General features: G+C 38.4%; 2 protein-coding genes across 4 annotated transcripts; one reads left to right on the top strand and one right to left on the bottom strand.

Moving 5' to 3' along the window:
- Nucleotides 1-1154: 1154 nt before the first annotated feature.
- Nucleotides 1155-4350, top strand: LOC114481114 (protein BTG3-like). Its single transcript, XM_028475524.1, has 6 exons — nucleotides 1155-1249; nucleotides 1875-2054; nucleotides 2399-2536; nucleotides 3168-3315; nucleotides 3416-3529; nucleotides 4336-4350. The coding sequence occupies exons 2-6, from the start codon at nucleotides 1879-1881 to the stop codon at nucleotides 4348-4350; spliced, it is 591 nt and encodes a 196-aa protein (XP_028331325.1). The 5' UTR covers nucleotides 1155-1249; nucleotides 1875-1878.
- Nucleotides 4351-12010: 7660 nt separating this feature from the next.
- LOC114481693 (uncharacterized) lies at nucleotides 12011-22809 on the bottom strand. Of its 3 annotated transcripts, none has more exons than XM_028476690.1 (2): nucleotides 22569-22809; nucleotides 12011-13272 (listed from the first exon to the last, which is right to left on the bottom strand). In XM_028476690.1, exon 2 carries the CDS (start codon nucleotides 12900-12902, stop codon nucleotides 12297-12299), a length of 606 nt encoding a protein of 201 aa, XP_028332491.1. In that variant the 5' UTR covers nucleotides 12903-13272; nucleotides 22569-22809; the 3' UTR covers nucleotides 12011-12296. The 3 variants fall into 3 exon arrangements, 2 of the variants coding, with proteins under 2 accessions (XP_028332491.1, XP_028332490.1); XM_028476689.1 differs by lacking the exon at nucleotides 12011-13272 and adding an exon at nucleotides 17304-18631; XR_003676265.1 differs by lacking the exon at nucleotides 12011-13272 and adding an exon at nucleotides 18784-19954.
- Between the last annotated feature and the right edge of the window lie 240 nt (nucleotides 22810-23049).

The following is a 23049-nucleotide window of genomic DNA, read 5'->3' as shown; positions in this document are numbered from 1 at the left end:
GCTATTTTTTTAGAAAAAAATTTAATTTCAAATGACGAAATGAATGAATTACATATAATAACACTAATAGTGACCCACATGCACTAATATATTCCATAAAATATCAGCTTATGAACTCTTTGAGTCAGCAGCTATTATAGCCTTTTTAAATGTGTCTAATGTTGATGTATTCACATTTATTTGTGTTTGTAAAAAACCTGTTTACACTAAGTTATGATTTTTTATTATGATTTTTTCTTTATAGTTTTCATTTAGCGTGATTTTCATTATCATAATTAATACCAGAAATTATCGGGATAATTTTTTTTTTTGTCAATATCGCCCATCCCTATTGTAAACTTATTCATTTTATATGGTAAATTCTATATTCACAAATGTGAGTTCAACCAATTTAATCCCCTCTTTGTAAGCTTTCTGTGTGAATTTAAAGAATATATCAAAACCATAAACTTTATTCATACAAAAAAACAAAAAAACATCCAAACTGTGACAATATACGATGGTATTTTTGAAATGGAAAGATTATGATTTACCCTTATTTATTTTATCTTTATTTTTTTCAATTTTGTATATGTGATTTTTATAATGTGCACTTCTGACCTGTTGTATATTTAAAAATAAATTAATAAATAAATATTATAACAATAATTTTTCCATATATATATATTGTTTATCATTAAACAACACAAAACAATAACTCACAACTATATTATTTAAAAAACATATGAACCAACTTAACACTAACTTCAGGTGCTAACTCACCCCAGCATCTTTAGATTAATTACGTCAGTTCCTAAAGCTCGCTTGCAGTTATTTCTGTCTTTAACATTCCCTCTATGACGAGAAAATATTAATGAACTATTCATCATCATTTTGAACCGTACAAATAACACTTTAATAACTACAGACCTGTCCGTGGCTGTTCGTGCAGCAGTTAAATCTGTAGATGGTTTTATTATGTTTAGCCCCTCCCCCTCTTTCCTTTCTGTTTGCTCTACGTCAGGCTAGAACGCTGCGCATGCGCAAATTGAAGAAGGCCGGTTGCCATGGTTCTCGACTGTTGTAAACATCAGAAGATGAAAGCAGCTCCTAAAATAGTTCCAAAACGAAATTATCTGAGAAACCACATCATTTATTCTGTCCATCAGAGTGAGATCAACTAAAAACGTACACAAACAACTAAAGTAAGTTTAATATTTTAAATTTACATTTTACATTGTGACCACCAGAGTCTCCCCGTGAGCAATGTGTGAGTTTTTACAGCAGTTTAGGGATTTTATTCCAGCATTGAACTACTTGAGTTTTGTCAGATGAAGTTTGGTTTTAAAACAAAATATGAAAGTAATTATATTTAGTGTAAATCAGTTTTATTTTTGGCATAATTTTACATTCATAAGTGTATATATTTAAAATTGTAGCCATGTTATTCACAACTTGTAGTTAATTCTTTAATGGATAAAAATAAATTCAACAGACAAGCATGAAATTAAATTTAGTTTCTCTTTTTTTGAAAATAAATTATATTCTTAAATGTTTCTCACCTGAAATATATAAAAATATTTTAGAGTTTGCTGATCAACAAAAGGCTAAAGAAATGTTAAATAATATCTATCTGTGTAATGATTTCTTACATCAAGCGTTTGATATTGATTTCATTAACTGTTCAGTTTGTGATATTCATAGTATGTCCACTCAGCAATCTTTTTCTATTTATTTATTTACATGTAAGCAAACGAACATGTTTTGGATTTTATTATAGGGTTGGGATTTTGGGTCAGGATTCTGGTTTTCCATCTCTTGAGTTTGTTAGATTAAGTTTGGTTTGATGTGTTTTATGTATATATTAATATAAGTTTTTATTATTGAAGGTGCAGCTTCATGATGAGGGCAGAGATTGCAGAGGTGGTGTCCTTCCTGAAAAGCCTTGTAAAATTAAAAAACAATGTGAAGGCGGAGAAAATTGATTTGTTTGGAAAGCGTCTGGCAGTGGTGCTGCAGGAGAAGTTTGAAGGACACTGGTACCCTGAAAACCCCAGCAAAGGCCAGGCATACAGGTACTGCTCAGTGGGACACACAATGGTTTGTGGGTCATTCCATGTCATTAAAGTGTGGCAATTGAATAATTAAAGAACAATTGATAAACATTTCAGATTTTTTTTAAGACCAAAGTACATGGGATGTCCTGAAAATGTGTAAAAATGACTTGGAGTGACCCTTGTAGCTGTCCTCTGGTCAGCCTCAGCAGCTAAACACGCTGATCCTTTTAGTGCTGTTCTCCTCTTTCTATCCACTAACCCCAACCAGTCAAAGCAGAGGGCGGCTACCTCTGAGCCTAGTTCTGCTAAATTTTTGCGATGTAAATAAAGTTGAATTGAAATTGAATGTTTGTGTTTTTCAGGTGCATCAGAGTGAATAATTTACATCAACAGGACCCAGAGTTGCTGCGTGCCTGCAGGGAAAGTGGGATTAAATACAGTGACCTGGGGCTGCCATGGGAAATCACTCTGTGGGTTGATCCTGGAGAGGTTTGTGGAAGGTGAGTAACAAAAACACACAATTATTCTTCACTCTTTTTTTTAGATTTTCTACTCCTCTGATTATCCGTGATCGTGGAATTCATGTTCTGAATCTGAAAATGCAATCTAAACTTTTTAGTTTTTTCTCTTTATTTAAAATCTGGTCCTAATGGGCCAAATTGCTCAGTGAGACGTCACTAAACTTAAAACAAGAGGAGCAACTCTGAATAAACAGGAAAAACTGTTTGTCAGTGAAAGGCCAGTAGCTTATGCAAATGTATAATATGTCCTCTGCTATTTATTGCTATTGTTGAGTTTCGTGAGATTATTATGAAAACTATAGTCATTTGTCATCGTGGAAGTGAAGTGTGCATATTACCCATATGACATGGAAATGCATCACATGCATGTTTTGGGACAATATCACACACATAAAAGGTCAAATTACATACATAATACGTGGGATTTTGTGTAAAACTTGAGGGTGAGTCCAAAAGAAAACGGCTAAATGACAGAGACTAAACCCTCATGTTTTAGGACCATATCAAACATTTCAAAGGTATTTTTCTCATAAAATGGGGTGCTGAAAAACAGCTTGTTTTTGTTTGTTTTTAATGTGTGTGTGTGTGTGTGTGTGTTATTGTTGCACAGATACGGAGAAAATAATTTCGACTTCCCAGTTGCCACATTGTCCAAAGACACGGGTAAAATGGTGTCTGAATACCACTCAGATTCTTCTGATGAGGAGAGCAAACGTTCCTCCCCCCTCACCATCCCCAACAGGAAGTGCTCTAACCAGGTAACCCATGGAGCAGAAATCACCTCCTTCCCCACTCACCTGTTCTTAAACCACTGTTGTTTCTGTGTTTGAACTTATCTTTAACTTTTTCCTTCCCCAGACTTTAAATGCAGCTGCTCCATCATGGAATCCTGAAAATATGAGGTCAGGAATGGGTGCCAGCAATCCACAGCCCCACAACAGAACCCCCATTCCTTGGAGAAACAAACTATGGGTACCTCCTTTACCAGAGGCAAAGCCTCCTAATGGGACTCCAACCATCAATAACAATTTTTTTTATCAATAAATACAATTTAAAAATGACTTACCTATATATTTTCTTTTTTAACAAGTGTTTTATAGCTTGGATACTGATTGCAGGGTGACTACAAGTAGGAAGAAGTTATATTTAAAACTTTAAGACCTTTTTAATACCACCTTAAAAAAAATTTAAGACCAAACTTACGATGGAAACACAGACCAAAGGGAAAATATATTATTTTACAATTAAAGGCATTGATGTCAGTTAATAATATACAATAAGGAAAAATGAAAGTAATCAGTTGTTCAAGAACATTTTTCAAATGTGTTTATTAATGTGGAAAGAGAAGAAAAATATTGACATTGTCCTAAATTATATTTATTGTAACACAATTCTCACAACATTTAATATCAGTGGACAATAAACTACAAATCAAAATTGACTGGAACCTGTGAGCAAACCAAACACCAAAGTGCTTTGATCAGATTCTTCACTGTGTAATGCTATATGTGCAACTTTGATCAAAAATTAGGCCTTCTAAGAAAATGTAACCAACCCACATTAGCAGCCTAATTTCTGTCCTGGCTAATGAAACTTGATGTTTCTATTATGGGCCCACCTTAGACATAACAATGTGAACACACTATTTTCATTTGAAATGTTGTGAAAACAGAAATTCTGGGATGAGGTAAAAGAGGTCGGTGAGAAGGTAAGGGAAAGAGAAAATGTCTGACTGGACATCAAGGCATGTGTCTGAGTTCTGTTGATTTGTCTTCCAGCTCCCTCTCAACTAGAGCTGCAACAAATTATTATTTTCATAATCGATTAATCGGGCGATAAATTATTTGATGAATCGGATAAAAAAAACAGCACATTTTTAATTTCAGCCTGTTTATTCGTCCCATTGTGAATGTAGTGGTAGGTCACCCTAAGGTAGACTTCATTAGCTACACGTGTCCATATATCAGCAGTGAGACACAGTTTGCTGTTTGTGTTCATTGCATTCTTCACTTCCTTTAAAGTCTCTTCATATTTTCTCTCCATGAGCTTTGTAAAATGTAAAACATAAATTGTGTCGTTGAGGGCAGAATGTGACCTGGATTAAAGGTGAGGATGATTGTAGTGAAGCTTCATCTTCAACCATGGACACAGACCTCATGTCAGTGATCATCATGTAGAGCAGTGTTTTTCAACCTTTTTTGAGCCAAGGCACATTTTTTTCATTGAAAAAATCACGAGGCACACCACCAGCCAAACATGTTAAAAAATGATACTCTGTAGCCTATGGCCTATATTAACAATATAGCCATTCTCATCAAAGTGTCTTGAATAGGAATCAAATAAACACAAAGAATAAAGGACTTTATCATCATTTGTATTTCTTCTTTCAAATAAAAAGTGCACTTAACATGTCCACTTCAAAAATACAGCTTGAACATAACAAATGAAACAACAATGTGGTCTTAAAGGTAGTAGAAAACGTCAAAGTGTTTTGCAAACTCTAATTCTGTCCAAAATTATTAATTACCAGGAATACAGAAATATCGTGCTTATTATGACAGAAGCAATAATATTTGGGAAAGATTTCACTGTTCTACACTGAGAAATATGAAGAGTTCCATGTACAAAATTTATCCCCCCCTCAGCGACGCGACTTGCATGATCAAAGTTGAAAAATTTAAACTTTTTAAGCGACGTGAAGCGATATCTCCCGTCCTCCACTGTCTGTAGAGCGGAGGCAGCAGCCCCTCCCTCCCGCTCCCGCTTCAGTGCTGACGGCTGCAGCGGAGGCTGTTCTACTTCCTCAAAGTATCAGGTTCAAAATTAAAGCGGTAAATTTCTTTAAAACCACAGTAACTACTGATCAAACACATTCTGAGTGAAGTCATCCTTTAATATCTCCGTTAAGTTGGTCATTTAACCGTAGAAGCGGAGCAAGAAGGGAAAAAAAAGACGTCATCAACACTCTCTCTCTCTCTGTCTCTACTCTGTTACCGGGGCCACACACACACACGCACACGCACACGCACACGCACACACACACACATACATACACACAGCTCCCTAGTGATCGCGTCGCTGGAGCGATGAAATGATGGACTGACAAAAAAGCACCACTATGTGCAAACTACCGATCAGGGACGATTTAAGGCAACGTCATCGCTTCCGTCGCGTTCGGTGTGCACGCACCTTTATTCACTACTGCAGCACGGACACTCGACAATGGTATATTATTTGCAGATAATAAGAGGATGTTCTCAGTCACAGCTTCTCTCTGTGGTTACATCATGTGTTCATCACCATGACGCCTGTCATTGTTTGATCTTTTCTGATGAAATGAGAAAGATAGTATAGCATTAGTATGTATTATAGCACAATTTACTACAACTAAAGTATTAACTTGTTTTATATGCAGTATTAGGTTAAGACATGTTCATAGTCCAAAGAGCAAAACACACACACACACACACACACACACAAACACACACACACACACACACACACACACACACTAACACATAAAGTACAAGTACCTTAAAACAATTAAACAAATTAAAGTAGATGTGATAAGTCACTTTAACCCCAGTCTAAATGTAATTAATCCAGCCTCACTCCATTACAGACCAGACTTTATCTTTAAACTATTACCACCATTATGTACAAGTATATATATAAAGCACATTTAAACCCTGCTTAAGATGATAAAATAAAATAAAAAAGTATCTCAAACACACAATGTGATGGAATAAACTTTTTTAAAAATTCCAAGCATTCTATCATTTTGTTCTAGTGTTTTCTTTACTACTACATCTTTGTTTTTTTGTGTATTTTTTAGTCTTTTAACTTGTTTAACATAAAAAAGGTATAAATTATGATCAAACTTAAGCATAAAACACACGTGAATCATAAAACTTAGTTACTAATTTGTTTAATAATTGTCTTTGGAGTCATTAATATCAACTTTTAGCCTCAAACAGGTGAAATAAACCATTTACATTTGAACGTCCCCATTTTGGACTAAAAAATCCAAGTAAAGTGCCAGTAACCGTAATAATAATAATAATAATAATGATAATAATAATAATAATAATAATATATAATAATAATAATAATAATAATAATAATAATAATAATAATAATAATAATAATAATAATAATAAATCCTTACGGGAACAATAGGGCCAAAAACCCCACCTCATTATTGTATGAAGATTTAAGTATAAACTAATAATGATTTGTCATTACTATTTACTTTTAGTTCAGTTTAAGTTCATTTATTGTTGATAAAAACATTTAATTCTAAAATTATATCAAGAAACAAAACAATAAAAGAAGAGGAAAATAACTATCAATATTTGTTTACAGTAATTCAAAGAGATACAATCAGTGTTATGATGGATGGTGAGAGAAGACATAATGTGTAATGTTGATGAACAAGTTCAGATTAACTACGGCTGGGCCCGCGGAACATCTCAGTGCAGAATAGCACGTACCACGTTCCTGAGAATTCAGTCAAATGACTCAGTTCCACCAAATAAAACAAATCAAATTGTGCAACATTGAATTGCCTTTGAAACAATATATCACACAACTATTTCCCCATAAAGTTGTAAATTTACAGAAATAGAGGTGGGCCCCTGGGCTCCATTTCAAAAAAAAAAAAAAAGGGCTCTGAGCGTCTCATCAGAAGAACAACAAAGTGAGTAGCGTTTGAGTTCGGTAGTCCGGCCTAATAAAAATCAGTCTTTCGGTCAGTTTAGTAACCAGTGGATGGCGGTAATGCACCTTAATCAGATAAAGTTCAGTGATAGCCTAATCATTGTCTCTGGTCCAAGAGATGAACTTGGATGAAATAGAGTTCCATGCTTGAACAGTCGCTGGTCGAGCCTTGTTAAGACGTGCAGTCGTATGTTCGAGGTTGATAATATTGATCAGGCTTTGAGACCAAAATTATTTCATGCACATACCTGGAGTAAACCTATGTTTTAATATAGTTTTTTTTTTTCTTTCGCAGAGGTAAAACCTGCAAACACCAACTTGAGCTTAATTTGTGTTAAAGTTACATCAGAATGATAATTAAGGAGACAAAATGTGGGATTAAAAATGTAAAAAATGTTCAGTACGTCTGCTAACAGAGTTTACATGAGACCAGAATTCAGAAATGATTTGACAATCCCAAAACATGTGTAAGAATGTCCCAAGTGACGCAGTTCCACATATATGGCAGTTTTTTGTAGATTGTAATTTCATTATCTCTTATAGGGTGTAATGTAAGCTCTATGTATGGCATTGAAGTGAATTAGTTAGTGCGCTAGATTTTTGGAAGTTGAAGTGAGGTTGCACCAGATCTTCCTCCAATCTAAACTGCCCAGTTCCTTATTCCACACGGATTCAGTTGGTAGAACTTTAGCGCTATGCTCTATCAGTTGATGGTATATTAAAGAAACAGAGGGTCTATCCAGTAACTTAGAGATCAATTTTAGCATGGGATGTGCCTAAAGGGGAGAGTTCCAGGGAACTCCATAAGCTTTTAGGGCTGATCTTAGCTGAAAATAAACAAAGTAAGTGAGAAATGTGTTTTTAAATCCTGTATCGGTCGAAGACCGTGAATGTTGTAAATATCACCCAGTGTGTGTACTCCTCGTGATGACCAAGATGGTGGATTAAATGGTTTGTGACCACATAATAACCTTGGATTGTGCCATAATGGTGTGTTCTTAAAAGGGCCGCCCATCCAACGTTCTACTTTCTTCCACACCTGTATGGAATTTGCAATGATGGGCCCGAAGTTATTTTTGATTGTTTTGTTCGATAAGCTGGAGAACAGAATATCTTGTAGCCTGTGTGGTAATATTTTAACAGATTCTATCATTTTCCAAGCAGTAGTGGATTGTGTATCAACCCATCTGCTTAATGCTCTGATCTGAAATGACCAATAGTAAAGTTCAAAGTTTGGGACCACCAGACCACCTAGCAGTTTGGGTCGTTGCAATGTCTTTAGATGAATCCTAGGCTGTCTTCCTTCCCAAATAAACCTTGAAACCATGGAGTGGATGTCTTTAAAGTCATTTGGAGGAGGGCAGAGTGGTAACAGAAAAAAGGAAGTTGAGACGAGGCAGTACATTCATTTTTACTGTGTTAATCCTACCTTGAAGAGAGGTTCTTAAACTTTCTCATCTTTGAATATCTGACTTTATGTTGCTTGGCATAGCGTTGAAATTGTCTTGATTCATTTTATGCAAGTTTTTCTGAATTGTAATGCCCAGATACGTTAAATATTTTTCAGGTTGAATACCTACTGGAATAACAGCGTTTCCATCTATATTATTTAAAGGCATGAGCGCAGATTTTGTCCAATTAATTTTGTAAGTTGCTGAAATGATCAAATACCTTAATAAGTGGTTGGATAGAAGTGGCACAGTTGTTTAAGAACAAGATTATATCATCTGCATACAATGATATAATATTTTATGGTCGCCTATTTTAATAGGGGATGCTGTAGATTGTCTAATGGCTTGTTCTAGAGGTTCCAGAGAGAGACAAAATAAAAGTGGTGAAAGTGGACACCCCTGTCTTGTTCCCCGCTGTAAGGTAATAGGGGAAGAGATTATGTCACCTGTTAAAACGCATGCTAAGGGAGAATGGTAATGCTTTCATCATTGTTATAAAATTATTTATAAATCCAAAACGTTGCAGTACCACCCACATATATTCCCACTCTATCCGATCAAAGGCCTTCTCTGCATTAAGCGAGAATAAAGCACAGGGGGTTGGATGTGTTTCGGCCATATCTATGATGTGTAGTAGTCTCCTCATGCTAACCGATGCATAGCGCCCCTTTATGAAGCCTGTTTGATCTTCGTTGACTAAAGATTGAATAACGTTCTCAAGGCAAAGAGCAAGTGCTTTAGCATATATCTTCAGATCACTTGATAGTAAGGATATTGGTTTAAAACTGGAGCATTCCAAAGGATCTTTTCCCTTTTTCAAGAGTAAGGTTATGAGTGCTGTTTATTGATCTCTATGAAAGGTACCACTCTTAATCACAATGTTAAATGACTTAAGTGTTAGGGTGCCCACTATATCCCAGAGTTCCAAATACAGCTCTGGTGGGAGACCATCCAGGCCAGGTGATTTACCTTTGTTGAGACCTTTCAAAGCCCTATGCAACTCATCCAACTTTAACTCAGTCTACAAATCAGCTTGAACTTCTTGCTGTAGAGTGGGAAGCTCTAAATTGTTAAGAAATTGTGTACATGTAGTATCATCATGAATAATCTCAGATTTATATAACTTTTCATAAAAGGATAAAAATGTTGTACTAATGACCTATGGATTTGTTGAGGTTTTGCCATCAGGTTTATTTATTGCTGAGATATTAGTTTTTATTTCACATTCCTGCAGCATAAGCACCTGCAGGTGACGAGGTCTCTCTGATTCAAAGTAGTATTTTGGCCTACTTCTATGCAGGATAAATTCTGCCCTTGACAGGGACAGAGTGTTGTATTCATTTTTAAAGATGTCAGTAGTTTGGCCTGAACCTCTGTGAAGTTATTTTTTTGTAAAGTCTCTATTGATTGTATTTTGTTTTCAAGATTTGTCATTTGTCGAACTCTTGTATTTGCTAGACTTGAAGAGAATGAGATACAGAAACAGATAAAACACTCTGTGGCCTCCCATAATATCTGTGGGTTAGAGCACTCTTGTGCATTAATGACCAAAAACTCTTTTAATTGGGTTTTAAGTGAAATGATAAATCCTGAGTTAATTAGTAAGGACGTATTTAGTCGCCACCTTGGTGCTTTTATTTTAATATTGGGTAAATCAATGTTGCACAGTAGTGCAGAGTGATCGGACAGTAGTCTCGGTAAAATAGTGATGAATATATTTGTGTTCATTTGTATTATTCTGTAATTAAAGCTGGGCTGAGAAAAATATAATCTATCCTGGAGAATGTCTTGTGTCTAGCAGAGAAAAATGTATAATCTCTTGCATGAGCATTTTGTATATGCCAAAGATCATGCAAAGCAAGATCTTTAACAAGTGTATTCAGCAGGTTAGATGATAGATTGGCAGTAGCATCTGAATTTGATCTATCAAGAGATGGATTAAGGACTGCATTCAAATCACCCCCCACTACAAGGGAACAATCATTTTGTTCTAATAGTGTGTTTCCAATGAAATTAAAAGGTCTCTATCAGGATCATTTGGACAATATATGGATGTAAAAGCTAATTTATGATTAAGAATGTTAACACGGGCAAAAGCAAGTCTTCCTTTCCCATCATTTCCAGTGACGTGTCTTTCTATGGTGTAAGTACTCAAGAACACGAGTTTTTCACATTAAGTGATAATATATTTAATACACGAGTACACAAATTATTCAGCTACCAAGATGTATTAGTGCTAACGTAAGATGAAGTTTAACTGCGTAATCGCCCTGCCAAATGCTGTATATTTGTCCAAATACTGCTGCAATATAGAGTAAAAATATGTCTGTAAAGAAGAGGGGGAGGGGAAAACTATATACAAAAACTAACAGACTGTACAAAAAAAAAAAACTGTTGGTCTGTGTCGATAGCCCGCGGGACTTTATAACGGTAGGGGATCTAAAACTGCCGTTCTTAATACAAGAATTCCCCCTCTACCTTGTCACCGAGGCTGGCTGCCTATCCTTTATTATTGTTTTCTAATAAAAGATAAGACTAATTGTACCTCCTCTTATAGGAAGTCTAAGAGTCGTCTCGCTATTTTGTGGGATTGATATTAAGACCCACCGAGTGTAGGTCAAAGCTGGAAACAATTCTTTTTTACAACAGTATGAGCTAGCCCCCCCCCTTTCCCTTCTCTGTGAGGAAAGGAGCCGAGGGGGCTTTCACTTACCAGAGGTCTAGGAGTGTATCTTTTTCAAAACCCGGGCGCTGTCTCAGGTGGATGATTGCAGGCGGTTAATTTACTCAAGAAGGCTTCTTAATAGTTAATATATTTTATTAAAGGTTTCACAAAAATTAAACAAAAAGAAAATCAAAAGTCAATCACAAGTTTCAAAGTATCAAAGTCCTGAACTGACAGCCGACAAGAACGGACAGGGGCCTGCCGAACAACCAGAATGTCCGTCTCTAAAAAGCTCTCCCTCTAAAAAAGCTCCCGTTCTTAAGAATCAGTGAGATATATATAGCAAGAAGCGTGGCGTGATAGTGTGTCATAATTCATGCCCTGACCGCCTTAGCGAATAGGAAAAGAGAATACAAGTTCATTTTTTTTTTTTCAATGCCTTACTGGTGTAACAGATGCTTCAAGTTCACTCAGATGTCATGGCATACAAGAGTACAAAAGGTTATGCATATATGCAGATGTCATGGTTCAACGGGAGTACAACAGTGTAAAAGGTTGCACAAGGCGTTTTAGCAAAACACAGTATCCCTTTTTTTATGAAAATAGAAGTATTAGCACCAGATGGTCATAACTTTTCTTGTGTAACATTTTTCCTATCATTTTTTATAATAATAATAGCAGTTTTAATAGGCGTGACACATCAGGACAGGCATATAGCTGTAGTGGTTAAATAAACACTTCTTTGCATAATAATGAATGAATGATTAATACACACAACGTACAACATCCTCCTTATTAATCATCATGAGCATATATGACCGGCATCGGTCAGAGCTGTCGCCCGCCGGGTGTTTCCAGAGTAGCCACCCCCGTCTAGGGTGTCAACCCCTTACGGCGTTACTTCTCAGAGCCTGCTGGCATCCGAGGCCCCTTGTGGCGGGGTGAGACCCTCCTTCACAACCGACATAACGACACCCCTGACGTCTTCCAGTATGACGCTGAGAACCGAGAACGCCCGCTCCAGTCTCTCCAGACTGTCATCAGTCGGGGCAGGTGTCACTGTCTCTATGCCTTCATTGGGGGCCTCCCCCCCCCTTTCACCCACGAATGTCTCTGCACCCAACAGCTCCGCCCCATCATCATCCGATTCATTTTCCAGCGGGGGAAAGCAGTCAGCCACTTCATCAGCAGACTCGACTTTCATCACAGTGGGGAAGGGGGATATTCTGGCCACCCTTTCGGCAAAGAAGATCTCTCCTGTGTTGTCATCTCTCTCCCATTCCATCTCCATACACGCAGGAGACTGTGAGACAGCACGAGGAGGTGACACAGACAGGGCCTCAGTCAGAGTCATTCTCTCCTTTTTCCACTCCGGACCCATATCATCTCCATCCTCTCCTCGTCTTTTAGCGGGGGAACCAACTCCAGCTTTTTCATCTCCTGAAGAAGAATCACTTCCCTCCCCGTCCTCAATGCTAAGTTTCTCTTCTATGTCTTTATCATCACTCATGCTCTACCCTAATGCCAGGAACCGAGCCACGGCAGGAATTTTGGACATATCCCCACATCTGTTTTTTTCAAGGATGTTGTTTTTTCTGTTTTGTTTTTGGTAACGTTTCTGGTAAAACGAGATGTAGTCACTCCCGATGTTAATTGTCTCCATTCCATCGCCTAACTCCCTCACCTGTCTGAGTGCAGTAAAATTAACTTTCCTTGCTTCTGCTCTCGTCATTAGGTAAAGATGGGGGTTCAGGTAACTCATCCTTCCCTCAGTAATTTCACTGAAGAAATAAGGAGTATCCCTGTCCGGATAGGGGTAATTCCCCAGGGTCAAGGGTGTCTCATAGACTTTGTTATTGCGGGGCACCCAAGCATCCGTCCTATGATGGGGGAGGAGAATTCAAACATTAGCATGAAATTAAATATTATGCAAGGGGATTCCTCCCCTGTCAATAACATTTCTATCCCGTACTATCAATCTTTTATGGTGATTTATTCCTATGACGAACCCCACAAAGGCTATGGCCAAAACTTGTGTAGGTTGTCCCAAAGTTATCATGATGATTCCTGAGAAGATAAAAAACCCCCATGTTATTTGCTAAATTTTTTGTCATTTTTTTTTGCTGAGGGCCGATCCCTTTTTGTACATAGCTATTAATATTAATAGAAAACAAATTGAATATATACCTGCGCCTATAAAACGAAAGTGGTTAACTCTTGTTGTCTTTATCCTAACTATAGTTAAAATTATATCTAGGATGTATATAACTGTGGTCGCAATCCAGAATTCATCCTGCCAATTGCGGGTAGGGAGGCCACCAAATAAAATGTAAAAAATTACTAAGGAGGTATGTAAAGGTGTGATTCTCAGCAGGAATCTTCTGAGAATACCCACCACAATTATCATAATTGATGAGGTTAAAACTTTTATCCATTCAATTAAGTTGTTTCTCCTCGCTATCAAAATCAATAGACATGCTATTATGGCCAGCAGAAAGAAGTCTGCGTTAATTTTTAGAATTATATTCTCATGGCTGACAGCTGGGTTTTCGTTAAGTGCCAGTGTCATTGCCTCACAATTTTCCAATTGCTTTGCACAAAGTTGCCAGTCTATTATTCTTTCTGTGTTATTTTGAATTTCACTGTCATAACACAACATCAGTTGTATTAAACAGCGGAACACAAGTGTATCATCCGAAGGGACATAGTGGTGGCAGTAGGCAGTTAGTGCCTCAGTTGTTGTCAGTCGATTTTTCTCACACTTTTCCCATTCCTTACTACAAAATTCCCAATCCATATTCGTATTTGTGTTGTTTCTTAATATTTTTGTTGTATTAGCATAGCACAATATCAGTTGTATTAAACAGCTGAAAACCAGTGTACCCTCTAAAGGTTTATTTAGTGCCGTGCTGCAAGGCATAGGTGTGGATGTGAGAGTTGTTGTTATATTTACCGGATGGTATAAATTGGGTGTTGCTTCAGCCATTTCTATTCTCCTTTTATCTGGTCAGGTCTCTGTCAGTCGCCTGTTAGCTGCTTATCAGTTCTCCTGCAGGTCGTTTCCTTGTGCAAGAGTAACGAAAGGCGCCTCATGGGCAGTATATATCTCTTGAGAGGAGCCCTCTATTCCCCCCCCGTGGGCGGGGAACGCCCTGTCAACGCCCAATCTTATGATGTTTTTTACGCCTTTGCTGAGCAGGAGGCCCCTGGTTAAAGGGCCTCTCCTTTCTTCCTAAAACGATGCCTTTTCTTCTTCTTTTGTATTTCTTTGTCCAACTTCCTGGCAGACTGAGTCACTAATGTTTCGTGTCTTCTATCTGCTCTACTAAATGCCCAGTTGCACATTTTTCTGCAGCAATTTAAAATTGCTAATATTTTTCCTACTACTGCCAAAAATATTATACCCCCAATAGCTAGCATTATCCATTTAAGGTACCACATTATTTCTTTGGTCCACCACCAAACATTTTGAGCAGTTTCAACCACTCCCTTTTTTACTCCCTGTACGGCGACCCCGATCATCATAGCCCCAAACATCCTCCAAGCTGGCAGGCCTGTCCCCCTTTTTTCCATACTCTTTTCTCTATAACTATGCTTCCCTATTGCTTCACAGTTAAAAACATCATCCGAGGCCTCCAGTACAATTCTTGAGTTATCGATTTCTGTCACTGCACAATTCCTCACAGTATCAGTTGGGATATACCATGGGCTATCTTCTTTTAGTTTCATTTTTGTATTATCATTTTTCCATTCCTGAAAAATTGGAACAGTTTTCTCCCTATTTTTTAATTTGTTTCCATCACAAAGCACATTTCTAACAAACCTCAATCTATCATACATCAATCCTCCTATGCCTATTCCCTGTAACCATCCGACAGACGCCACATGGGATGGCCAGTGAGGTACCCTCACATGCTTTCCGGGAATCACACACATCCCTCTTCTGTTCTCGGTCAGCATATCGTGTGATGCAAAGGCATATGTGGAATTTACAGTTTTCTTTAGTTCCTGTATTAGAGTTTTATCTTTAAGACACTCCCATTCGCCTCCTCTCATCCTACAAGGTTGCCATTCAACTTCAGCTGTATTCCATATATTTTCTACATAAGTCTCACCATTCTTTATTACTGGTTTCTTTCCAATTATTCTCGCACCTGCCGCCTCTGTAATCGTCAGATTCCATGATTCATCTTCGTGAGACCAGCGAAGCTGATGCCATTGAGCATCAGGAGTTAGTGGCAACCATTTCTTAAATATTGTCTCATTATCCTTTTCGCCGTTCCAATCATTTATGGGTGCCGTGAGGAATAATGATCTCTCGGTGGTATAGAGGAAAGTCATTTGATAGGGGAACGGTGACTGTATGAAGTCTTGCCAATTCCATTCACCCTGGTGTTTGTGATGCTTTTTAATTGTGTGCAAAAAGTCTGGGAGTAGATGGCGGATTTTCCTATCTTCATTTGTTAATGTATATTTTTTTGCAGCTAATTTTTCTGCCCAAGGTTTAATCCAGATTTCACCTGTACTCTCTGTATTCTCATATTCTATTCTTTGTAAAAATGCTTTGTATGCCTTATACATTTTCATCACATCCATCCACTCTTGTCTCTTTCCAAAAGTAGTTTTAGTCAGGTACGAATAAAAGAACTGCATCTGCCAACGTATATGCATGTCCTCTATTAATATGCGCATCTCCTCTGGCAAAAACTCCTTCCTTGCTTCTCCCCATTCTGTCATATTTTCTACCCTGATCTCATCAGAGAAACTCCCCAAATCCTTCTTAACTTCTATTTTTCCTTTCCAATCAAAGGTGTTCCTCTCATTAAAAAATTCCAAACCGTCATGGTCTTCGGGAGGCAATGGATAAGCCAAAAATTTATGTAACACCGACCCATCCTCCCTAGGGATTGCTATCAGGTGCGGAATCACTAAGACTCCCATTACAGCCGAATCAAAACTATTCCAGCCTTCATTCTGTCCCAGTAATAAACCTGCTAATTGACTCCATTCTCAGGCTTCAAAGAATGCAGAGGGCCTCATCTTTGCTTCCTTTCTTAGTTCTGTGAGATTTATAGGTAGGTGTCCGCTGCAGTTCCACATCGCCTCTTCCCATAAATCACTTCTAAACGGTTCTTCAGCTACCTTTCTGCTGGTGTTGCTGAAGACCACTTCCAGTATTAATTTATATGCATTCGTAGCCTGCGTCAAATCAACCCCCAGTATGATAGACATACACATTTTTTTTTTTTTTTTTTTTAACTTATCCACCACACTGTTTGGTTCATCATCATTTAACCATTTTTTTTTTTTTCTCATCGGGATTTGGTTGTATTAAAAACACAGTGTCTTAAAGGATTTCTGTCATCGCTTCTCTGTGCAATCCAATATTTCCTCCTTTGAATCCGTGGCAGACTACCATTCCCTGTATGATACAGGCTCCTATTTATTTTATTTTTTTTTTTTCAAAAAATCCTGCATCATTATTTTTTCCAAAATAGTCTCCTGCAACCTTATCGATTTACATTGCGTCCCATTCCCGTATGTGAAATTCCTAGTCCAATTACTTGTCACATCTTTCCATTTCTGGAAAATGTTGACATACCATTTTACGGCGTCCACGCTACATTTTTGTCCCCTATATTTTCCAATACCACGTTTCCATCTAATTTTCTTTGAGCTCTCCTTGTCTTTTTGTATTGCAAACCCCGGGGTCACCAATGGCATAGTCCTAATGTCATAAACCAGAGCCTTATTTTCTAAAGATTCTATTTTAAAATTACCAAAAACCTCTTCATTAATCGCATACGGATATTTTACAATGCTATACTGTTCTTCTGTGATCTCATCATGAGATGGAACATTCCACACGGAGTGTTCGTCTATTTTTTGGCATGTTTTATACACTCCAAACTTCTCTTCAGTTATTCCCCATTTTTTCCTTAATATCTGAATATAGGATTGATATCTACATTCTATTGAAGTATCCCTTCTTTCTCACCAATACAGCTTTCTCTCACAGCGAATCCTTCTGCAGTAGTATCGTCATAAATCTTCTCATAATCCTCCCTTGTGCATATTTCCATGTCCCCACTTACTGCCTCACACATGTTTTTATAGGCCACTCTTGAGAGTTGTTCCATTATCCTCATTATCATTTCCTCACAGCATGGCCCCTGATAAGCCTCAAAGGTTATCTTGCATCCGTTAAGTTTCATTGTTTCCATTTTCTTTACACACTTCTTACTTCCTTTATTTGTTATATTACCATTTGTACTGTCTAATGCAGCCGTCGGGGGAGTTGTTGTGTTTATCTTCCTTATAGGTGACTCAGGTGAAATTTTACTTTGTGGCTTTGTAATGTTTATACTCACTAATCCCGTTGGAGACAGTGTTTGCTCCTCCTTTGACCTTACACCCCGTGGGTGCGGGAACAGAGAAATACATCCCTCTATTGCATAGCCTATTTCTCCTTTATAGTCACTCAGGCCCCTTTTAACCATTTCTAACTTTATAAGTCTTATTTTCCTGCATATTTCCTCCCCTTTATCCATAAGATTTTTCATTAAAGCTGTGTTGTTTCTTAGCACCAGCTTTTTCCACATTAATTCCTTTAGGCATTTGTCAGGCCGATTTGACCTCGGGTGTTGGTCATATTCAATGCAGCTAAGCCGCCTATTCTCATCTCCCTCATTATGCCCTTGTTTTAATTTATGATCCGTAATTTCAGGGAGAAAAAATTCCCTGTCACATCTTCCCACCAAGCCTCGGGTGAGAGCTAGGAATTGGATCCCTCCTCTTATGTATCTCTCTTGATCAAAGACCATCTTTCTCCCAGTGCCAAAAGGGATGGGGATCTCTACCTCTGCCCTGGGTGTATATACATTACATGATTTACACCTAACCAGTTTCTCTTTAACCACTCGTTTAATGGAACCTGTCCTCCCTAGTTCCATCCATGTCCTGACTCCAATTGCCGTTAATAGGCCGAGGAGTGTCAATATCAGAAAGATTACAACGGCCTTACTGATTATCCCTATTTTTGATTTTTCATCCCATCTCCGCCTCCATTCCTTTCTTTTCCTATTCTTTTCGGCTATGGCGTAAGGTTTAAGTCTGTTTTCTTTGATATCCTTGATATAATCTCTTTCCCATAATACCTTTCTAGCCTCCTTATCATAATGTCTTTTATTCCAAATTAGGTGGAGCCGTTCCATTCTTCCGATGGGATGACTTCTCTCTCTGTAACGAGAATAGTACCACAATTATTTCCTTATATTATTTACATCTTTCCATTTCTATTTTTATCTCTCTATATATTTTTTTTTTTTTTTTTTTTTTTTTTTTTTTTTTTTGACGCTATTCATTATCAGATCCGTTTTCCTGTGGTCTTTTTACATCTCTTTCTTCACTAAAGACAAGCTTTCTCCTCGATCCTTCCTTTTCCTTATTATTATGTGCATTCACAGGAGCATCCACCCAAGTCTCCCTTGGTTCAACTTCTGCTCCCGTGAGGTCATCATCCTCTGTTTGATTTCTCCTTTTTGTCCATTCCGTTAGCCACCTAAGCCTCTTTTTCTTATCTTTTGGAGCCACCCGCATTAATTTTGATGTCCTGATTATTCCACCGCGGACCCATGCTTTAGCAGCTACAGCAATGATCTGACTCATGTTAGATTTATTTTCTATGCATCTTTGAGTGAGAACCTCCATAATTAAATAAAGATCCTCATATCTCTCTTCTGTTTTTCTCTTATCTTTTCTTTTTCCTGTCACTTCAGACCCCACTAAGATACTTAATTTATATTTTATCACTTGAACCCTCATTGGGTCCCCAGCCGGATTCACACTCCCCGTTGTTATCCAATCTTTCTGTGATGCACTTAGCGTTTGAGGCGTCCATTCCTCAATTTTTCCTCCCTCCTTTTCCTCCTGCAGGGCTATAATCATTTCTCCTAGCTTTTCACCTATGTTTGTGAGTTCTACTTTATCTTTAGCAAACCTCCGTTTAGTTTTAGAAATTCGGCAGGCCCCAGCCAACTCCAGTCCTACCAATTTTCCTTCCGGCTGACAGTCATATCCTAACCTCCTGTCCTGTCTTCTACCCATCCATCTGAGACAGAAAACTCCTTCCATACACAGACAACACTTCCCCGGCTGATACTCTCTCTCCATGGGAAGAGAGCCAGGAGAATGTCCTGGGAACAGTACACGTACCATCATCATCTCACCCCAAAGAGCAGAGCATAACCAATCCCATGGTCAATTGGGCTCGGTCCGGTAAGACCTGGTAAAACTCATCAACCTCCGAAGGGTGATACGGAACCTCCCAAGTGGGGAGAACCGCTTCTTCCACCTCAGTTTTTTGAAGTCATAAGTTCGGAGGCCCTGTTGGAATTGTGTCCTGCCTATCAATCCCTTTTACATCATTATTCCTTAAACCGCCTTTTAACTCGGACTTGCTGGGGGTGATATTTTTCCTCCATCCGTAATGTATATTACGTTACCTTCCTGTCGGTCGATTACCCGGAATTCTTTTCCGTTTTTTATCCACCTGTCTTTTGCCTGTAACACAGGATAATTCTGGGTCAATCTGGTAACTGTTTTTGATGTTTAGGCTGGCTTAATATTTGGTTGATGTAAAATAAATTGTCATGGCTCCACCAGTCTTTCCCTATCGCGGCTATTGCTTCTTTCGCTGATCTAACAGCTCGTTCCGCAACACCGTTTGTATTGGATTGGTATGTGATCGCAAGAACGTATTCTATTTGAAGATCATACAACAGTTTCTGGAACTTTGACTCAGAGAACATTGTGGCATTATCACTTTTTACTTCTGTTATTGTCATCTTTCCCTGTAGATATGACAGCGAGCATTTTTCTGCCTCTTCTTCCTGCATTTTTACAATATGATCATAATGTCTCAATTTTTTCTCCGCATAGCTTAGTTCCTGTCTGTACTGGTCAATTTGCTCCTGAAAAGATTGTCTTTGTAATTCTGAATCAAGCCTTCTCTTTTCCTCAGCTGATCTATTTACTATTTCTCCTTCCCTTATTTGAATATCCTTTTCAGCTTCTAATTTCTGCAAATCCTGGAGATGTCGTTCCTGATCCACTTTTTCTTTTTTCCTCCTTTCCTTATCAGCAATCCTTTGCTCTTCCTCTGCCGTTTCACATCTTAATTTTAATTGCTCTAATTTACTCTCTAGGAGAGCTTCTCTTTCTCTGCTCTCATTATTGTTTGGCCTTGTCTTATCTTTACACTGACGATAGGCTTCTGCAGCTCTCCTCTCTAACCACATCTGTTGTGCATTATCCTCCCTGAAAGGCACAAGCCCTTCATCATCCTCCTCTTCACTCCCGGAGCTGCCTCCCTCATCCTCAGTAGTTACTAAGTATTTACTACTTAGACCTCCGTCTCCCTCTTCTATTAGTGCATCTATTATGCCCTCGTCTGTGAAATAAGGGGCTGAGGGAGTAAGAGGCATTATTTGTGTAATTATTGTACTGTACGGCGATGCTCCCGCTTGTGGTTCTTCATATGGAGGTGGCTTTGCTGTTTTTATTTGACCCTTGCCTCCGTCTCTTCCTATTGTATCAGACCTTGCGCCCCTCTCTGCTGATTTTGACCTTGGCCGCGTCTTTGACAACACCTTTAATCCTTCTATTTTGTAGCCGAGGTCCTCCTCAGGTATTTTTGCTATTTTTGTATGATGCAGAGACAGGAGGGTGTTTGCTTCTTGAAATTTTTCTCTGGTTTGTAGGACCCATATAATTCGACGTCCTGCACCTTTGCTTAACCAATTCCTCATAGCTTCATATATCATTATCCTGGCCATATTGTCGGGATATCCGAACAATCCGTCTCCCCACGTAGTGGTTACCACTGTTTTTGTTTCTACCGCTTCGAAGACAGCTTCCAATGTTTCTCCTAATTCGTCCCAACTTAATTTTGGATCTTTATCATAAAAACGAGAGTAATACCCATTAACTATCGCTATTACCCCATCATTTTTAATTTCCTCTTTTTCTATCCTTACTTCGTTTGCCGTTTTTCTGGAATACTTTCCTGTCTTAATATCTCTCCTGTTTATATCCTTATTGACTGAGATGGGCCATCGTGTGGCTACCCATCTTGCTACTCCGCCACCGTCTTCCCCACTGGGATTTCTCGGGTTTAGAATAGTACATTTTGGCCCTGATATTTCTGCCACCAATGTGTCTCCTAGGTTTGCTCTTACTGTTGTAATCACGTCATTGAATCTCACAGTTTCAATCTCTCTGCTAAGTACCCTAGTACCGGTGGAGCCTGTTGACAATCCTCCTGTCGAAACTCTTCGAACAGGAGAAAAAAATGGGGAGGTAACGCCCTCCGCCATTGCTTTATCTTACGTTCGTGTCAAAGTATTCCCGTAAGCGGAGACTGAGGTATCTCCTTGAGAAGAGGGCTTCAATAGCCTTTTTCCCCTCTGATTACACGCGTGTTTGAATAGGCTTACCTCAACCTGATTCTTTTAATAAAGGAAACCTTTCTGATTTCGTGTTCAAAGTGTTAGACCTCACACTTCTAATCTCTCACTCTTTTTCTTTGCACACTCTGTCCAGGGTGATCAGGTCTGCCAGAGTAACAATTACTAAAGAGCTGGAGATTTTTCCACTACTTTCGTACTGAGTTATCCTTTATTCCTCATAGGGTGAAAGTCAATCGATTCACCCTCCTCCTACCAAGCAGTATGGTAGGGAAATGAGACTCTCTCTCTACTCCTTTATTTAGGGACACTCCGCAGGTTTTCTAATTAGACTCGGTACTCGTTTTATTTTTCCCGGACTAACAGGTTAACTTGGTCGTGCCTCACGTATGGGCGCCATGTCGTTAGCCCGCGGGACTTTATAACGGTAGGGGATCTAAAACTGCCGTTCTTAATACAAGAATTCCCCCTCTACCTTGTCACCGAGGCTGGCTGCCTATCCTTTATTATTGTTTTCTAATAAAAGATAAGACTAATTGTACCTCCTCTTATAGGAAGTCTAAGAGTCGTCTCGCTATTTTGTGGGATTGATATTAAGACCCACCGAGTGTAGGTCAAAGCTGGAAACAATTCTTTTTTACAACAGTATGAGCTAGCCCCCCCCCTTTCCCTTCTCTGTGAGGAAAGGAGCCGAGGGGGCTTTCACTTACCAGAGGTCTAGGAGTGTATCTTTTTCAAAACCCGGGCGCTGTCTCAGGTGGATGATTGCAGGCGGTTAATTTACTCAAGAAGGCTTCTTAATAGTTAATATATTTTATTAAAGGTTTCACAAAAATTAAACAAAAAGAAAATCAAAAGTCAATCACAAGTTTCAAAGTATCAAAGTCCTGAACTGACAGCCGACAAGAACGGACAGGGGCCTGCCGAACAACCAGAATGTCCGTCTCTAAAAAGCTCTCCCTCTAAAAAAGCTCCCGTTCTTAAGAATCAGTGAGATATATATAGCAAGAAGCGTGGCGTGATAGTGTGTCATAATTCATGCCCTGACCGCCTTAGCGAATAGGAAAAGAGAATACAAGTTCATTTTTTTTTTTTCAATGCCTTACTGGTGTAACAGATGCTTCAAGTTCACTCAGATGTCATGGCATACAAGAGTACAAAAGGTTATGCATATATGCAGATGTCATGGTT

This window comes from Gouania willdenowi, chromosome 19, assembly GCF_900634775.1.
Source record: "Gouania willdenowi chromosome 19, fGouWil2.1, whole genome shotgun sequence".
NCBI lineage: Eukaryota > Metazoa > Chordata > Actinopteri > Blenniiformes > Gobiesocidae > Gouania > Gouania willdenowi.
The sequence above is the reverse complement of the archived record's forward strand: the minus strand, read 5'-3'. Positions and strand labels throughout refer to the sequence as shown.

Coding starts and splice junctions, on each gene's coding strand:
- LOC114481114 (XM_028475524.1), top strand. CDS start 1,879: ATGATGAGGGCAGAGATTGCAGAGGTGGTGTCCTTCCTGAAAAGCCTT. Junction 2,055..2,398: donor AGCAAAGGCCAGGCATACAG/GTACTGCTCAGT, acceptor TGTGTTTTTCAG/GTGCATCAGAGTGAATAATT. Junction 2,537..3,167: donor CCTGGAGAGGTTTGTGGAAG/GTGAGTAACAAA, acceptor ATTGTTGCACAG/ATACGGAGAAAATAATTTCG.
- LOC114481693 (XM_028476689.1), bottom strand. CDS start 18,606: ATGGAACGGCTCCACCTAATTTGGAATAAAAGACATTATGATAAGGAG.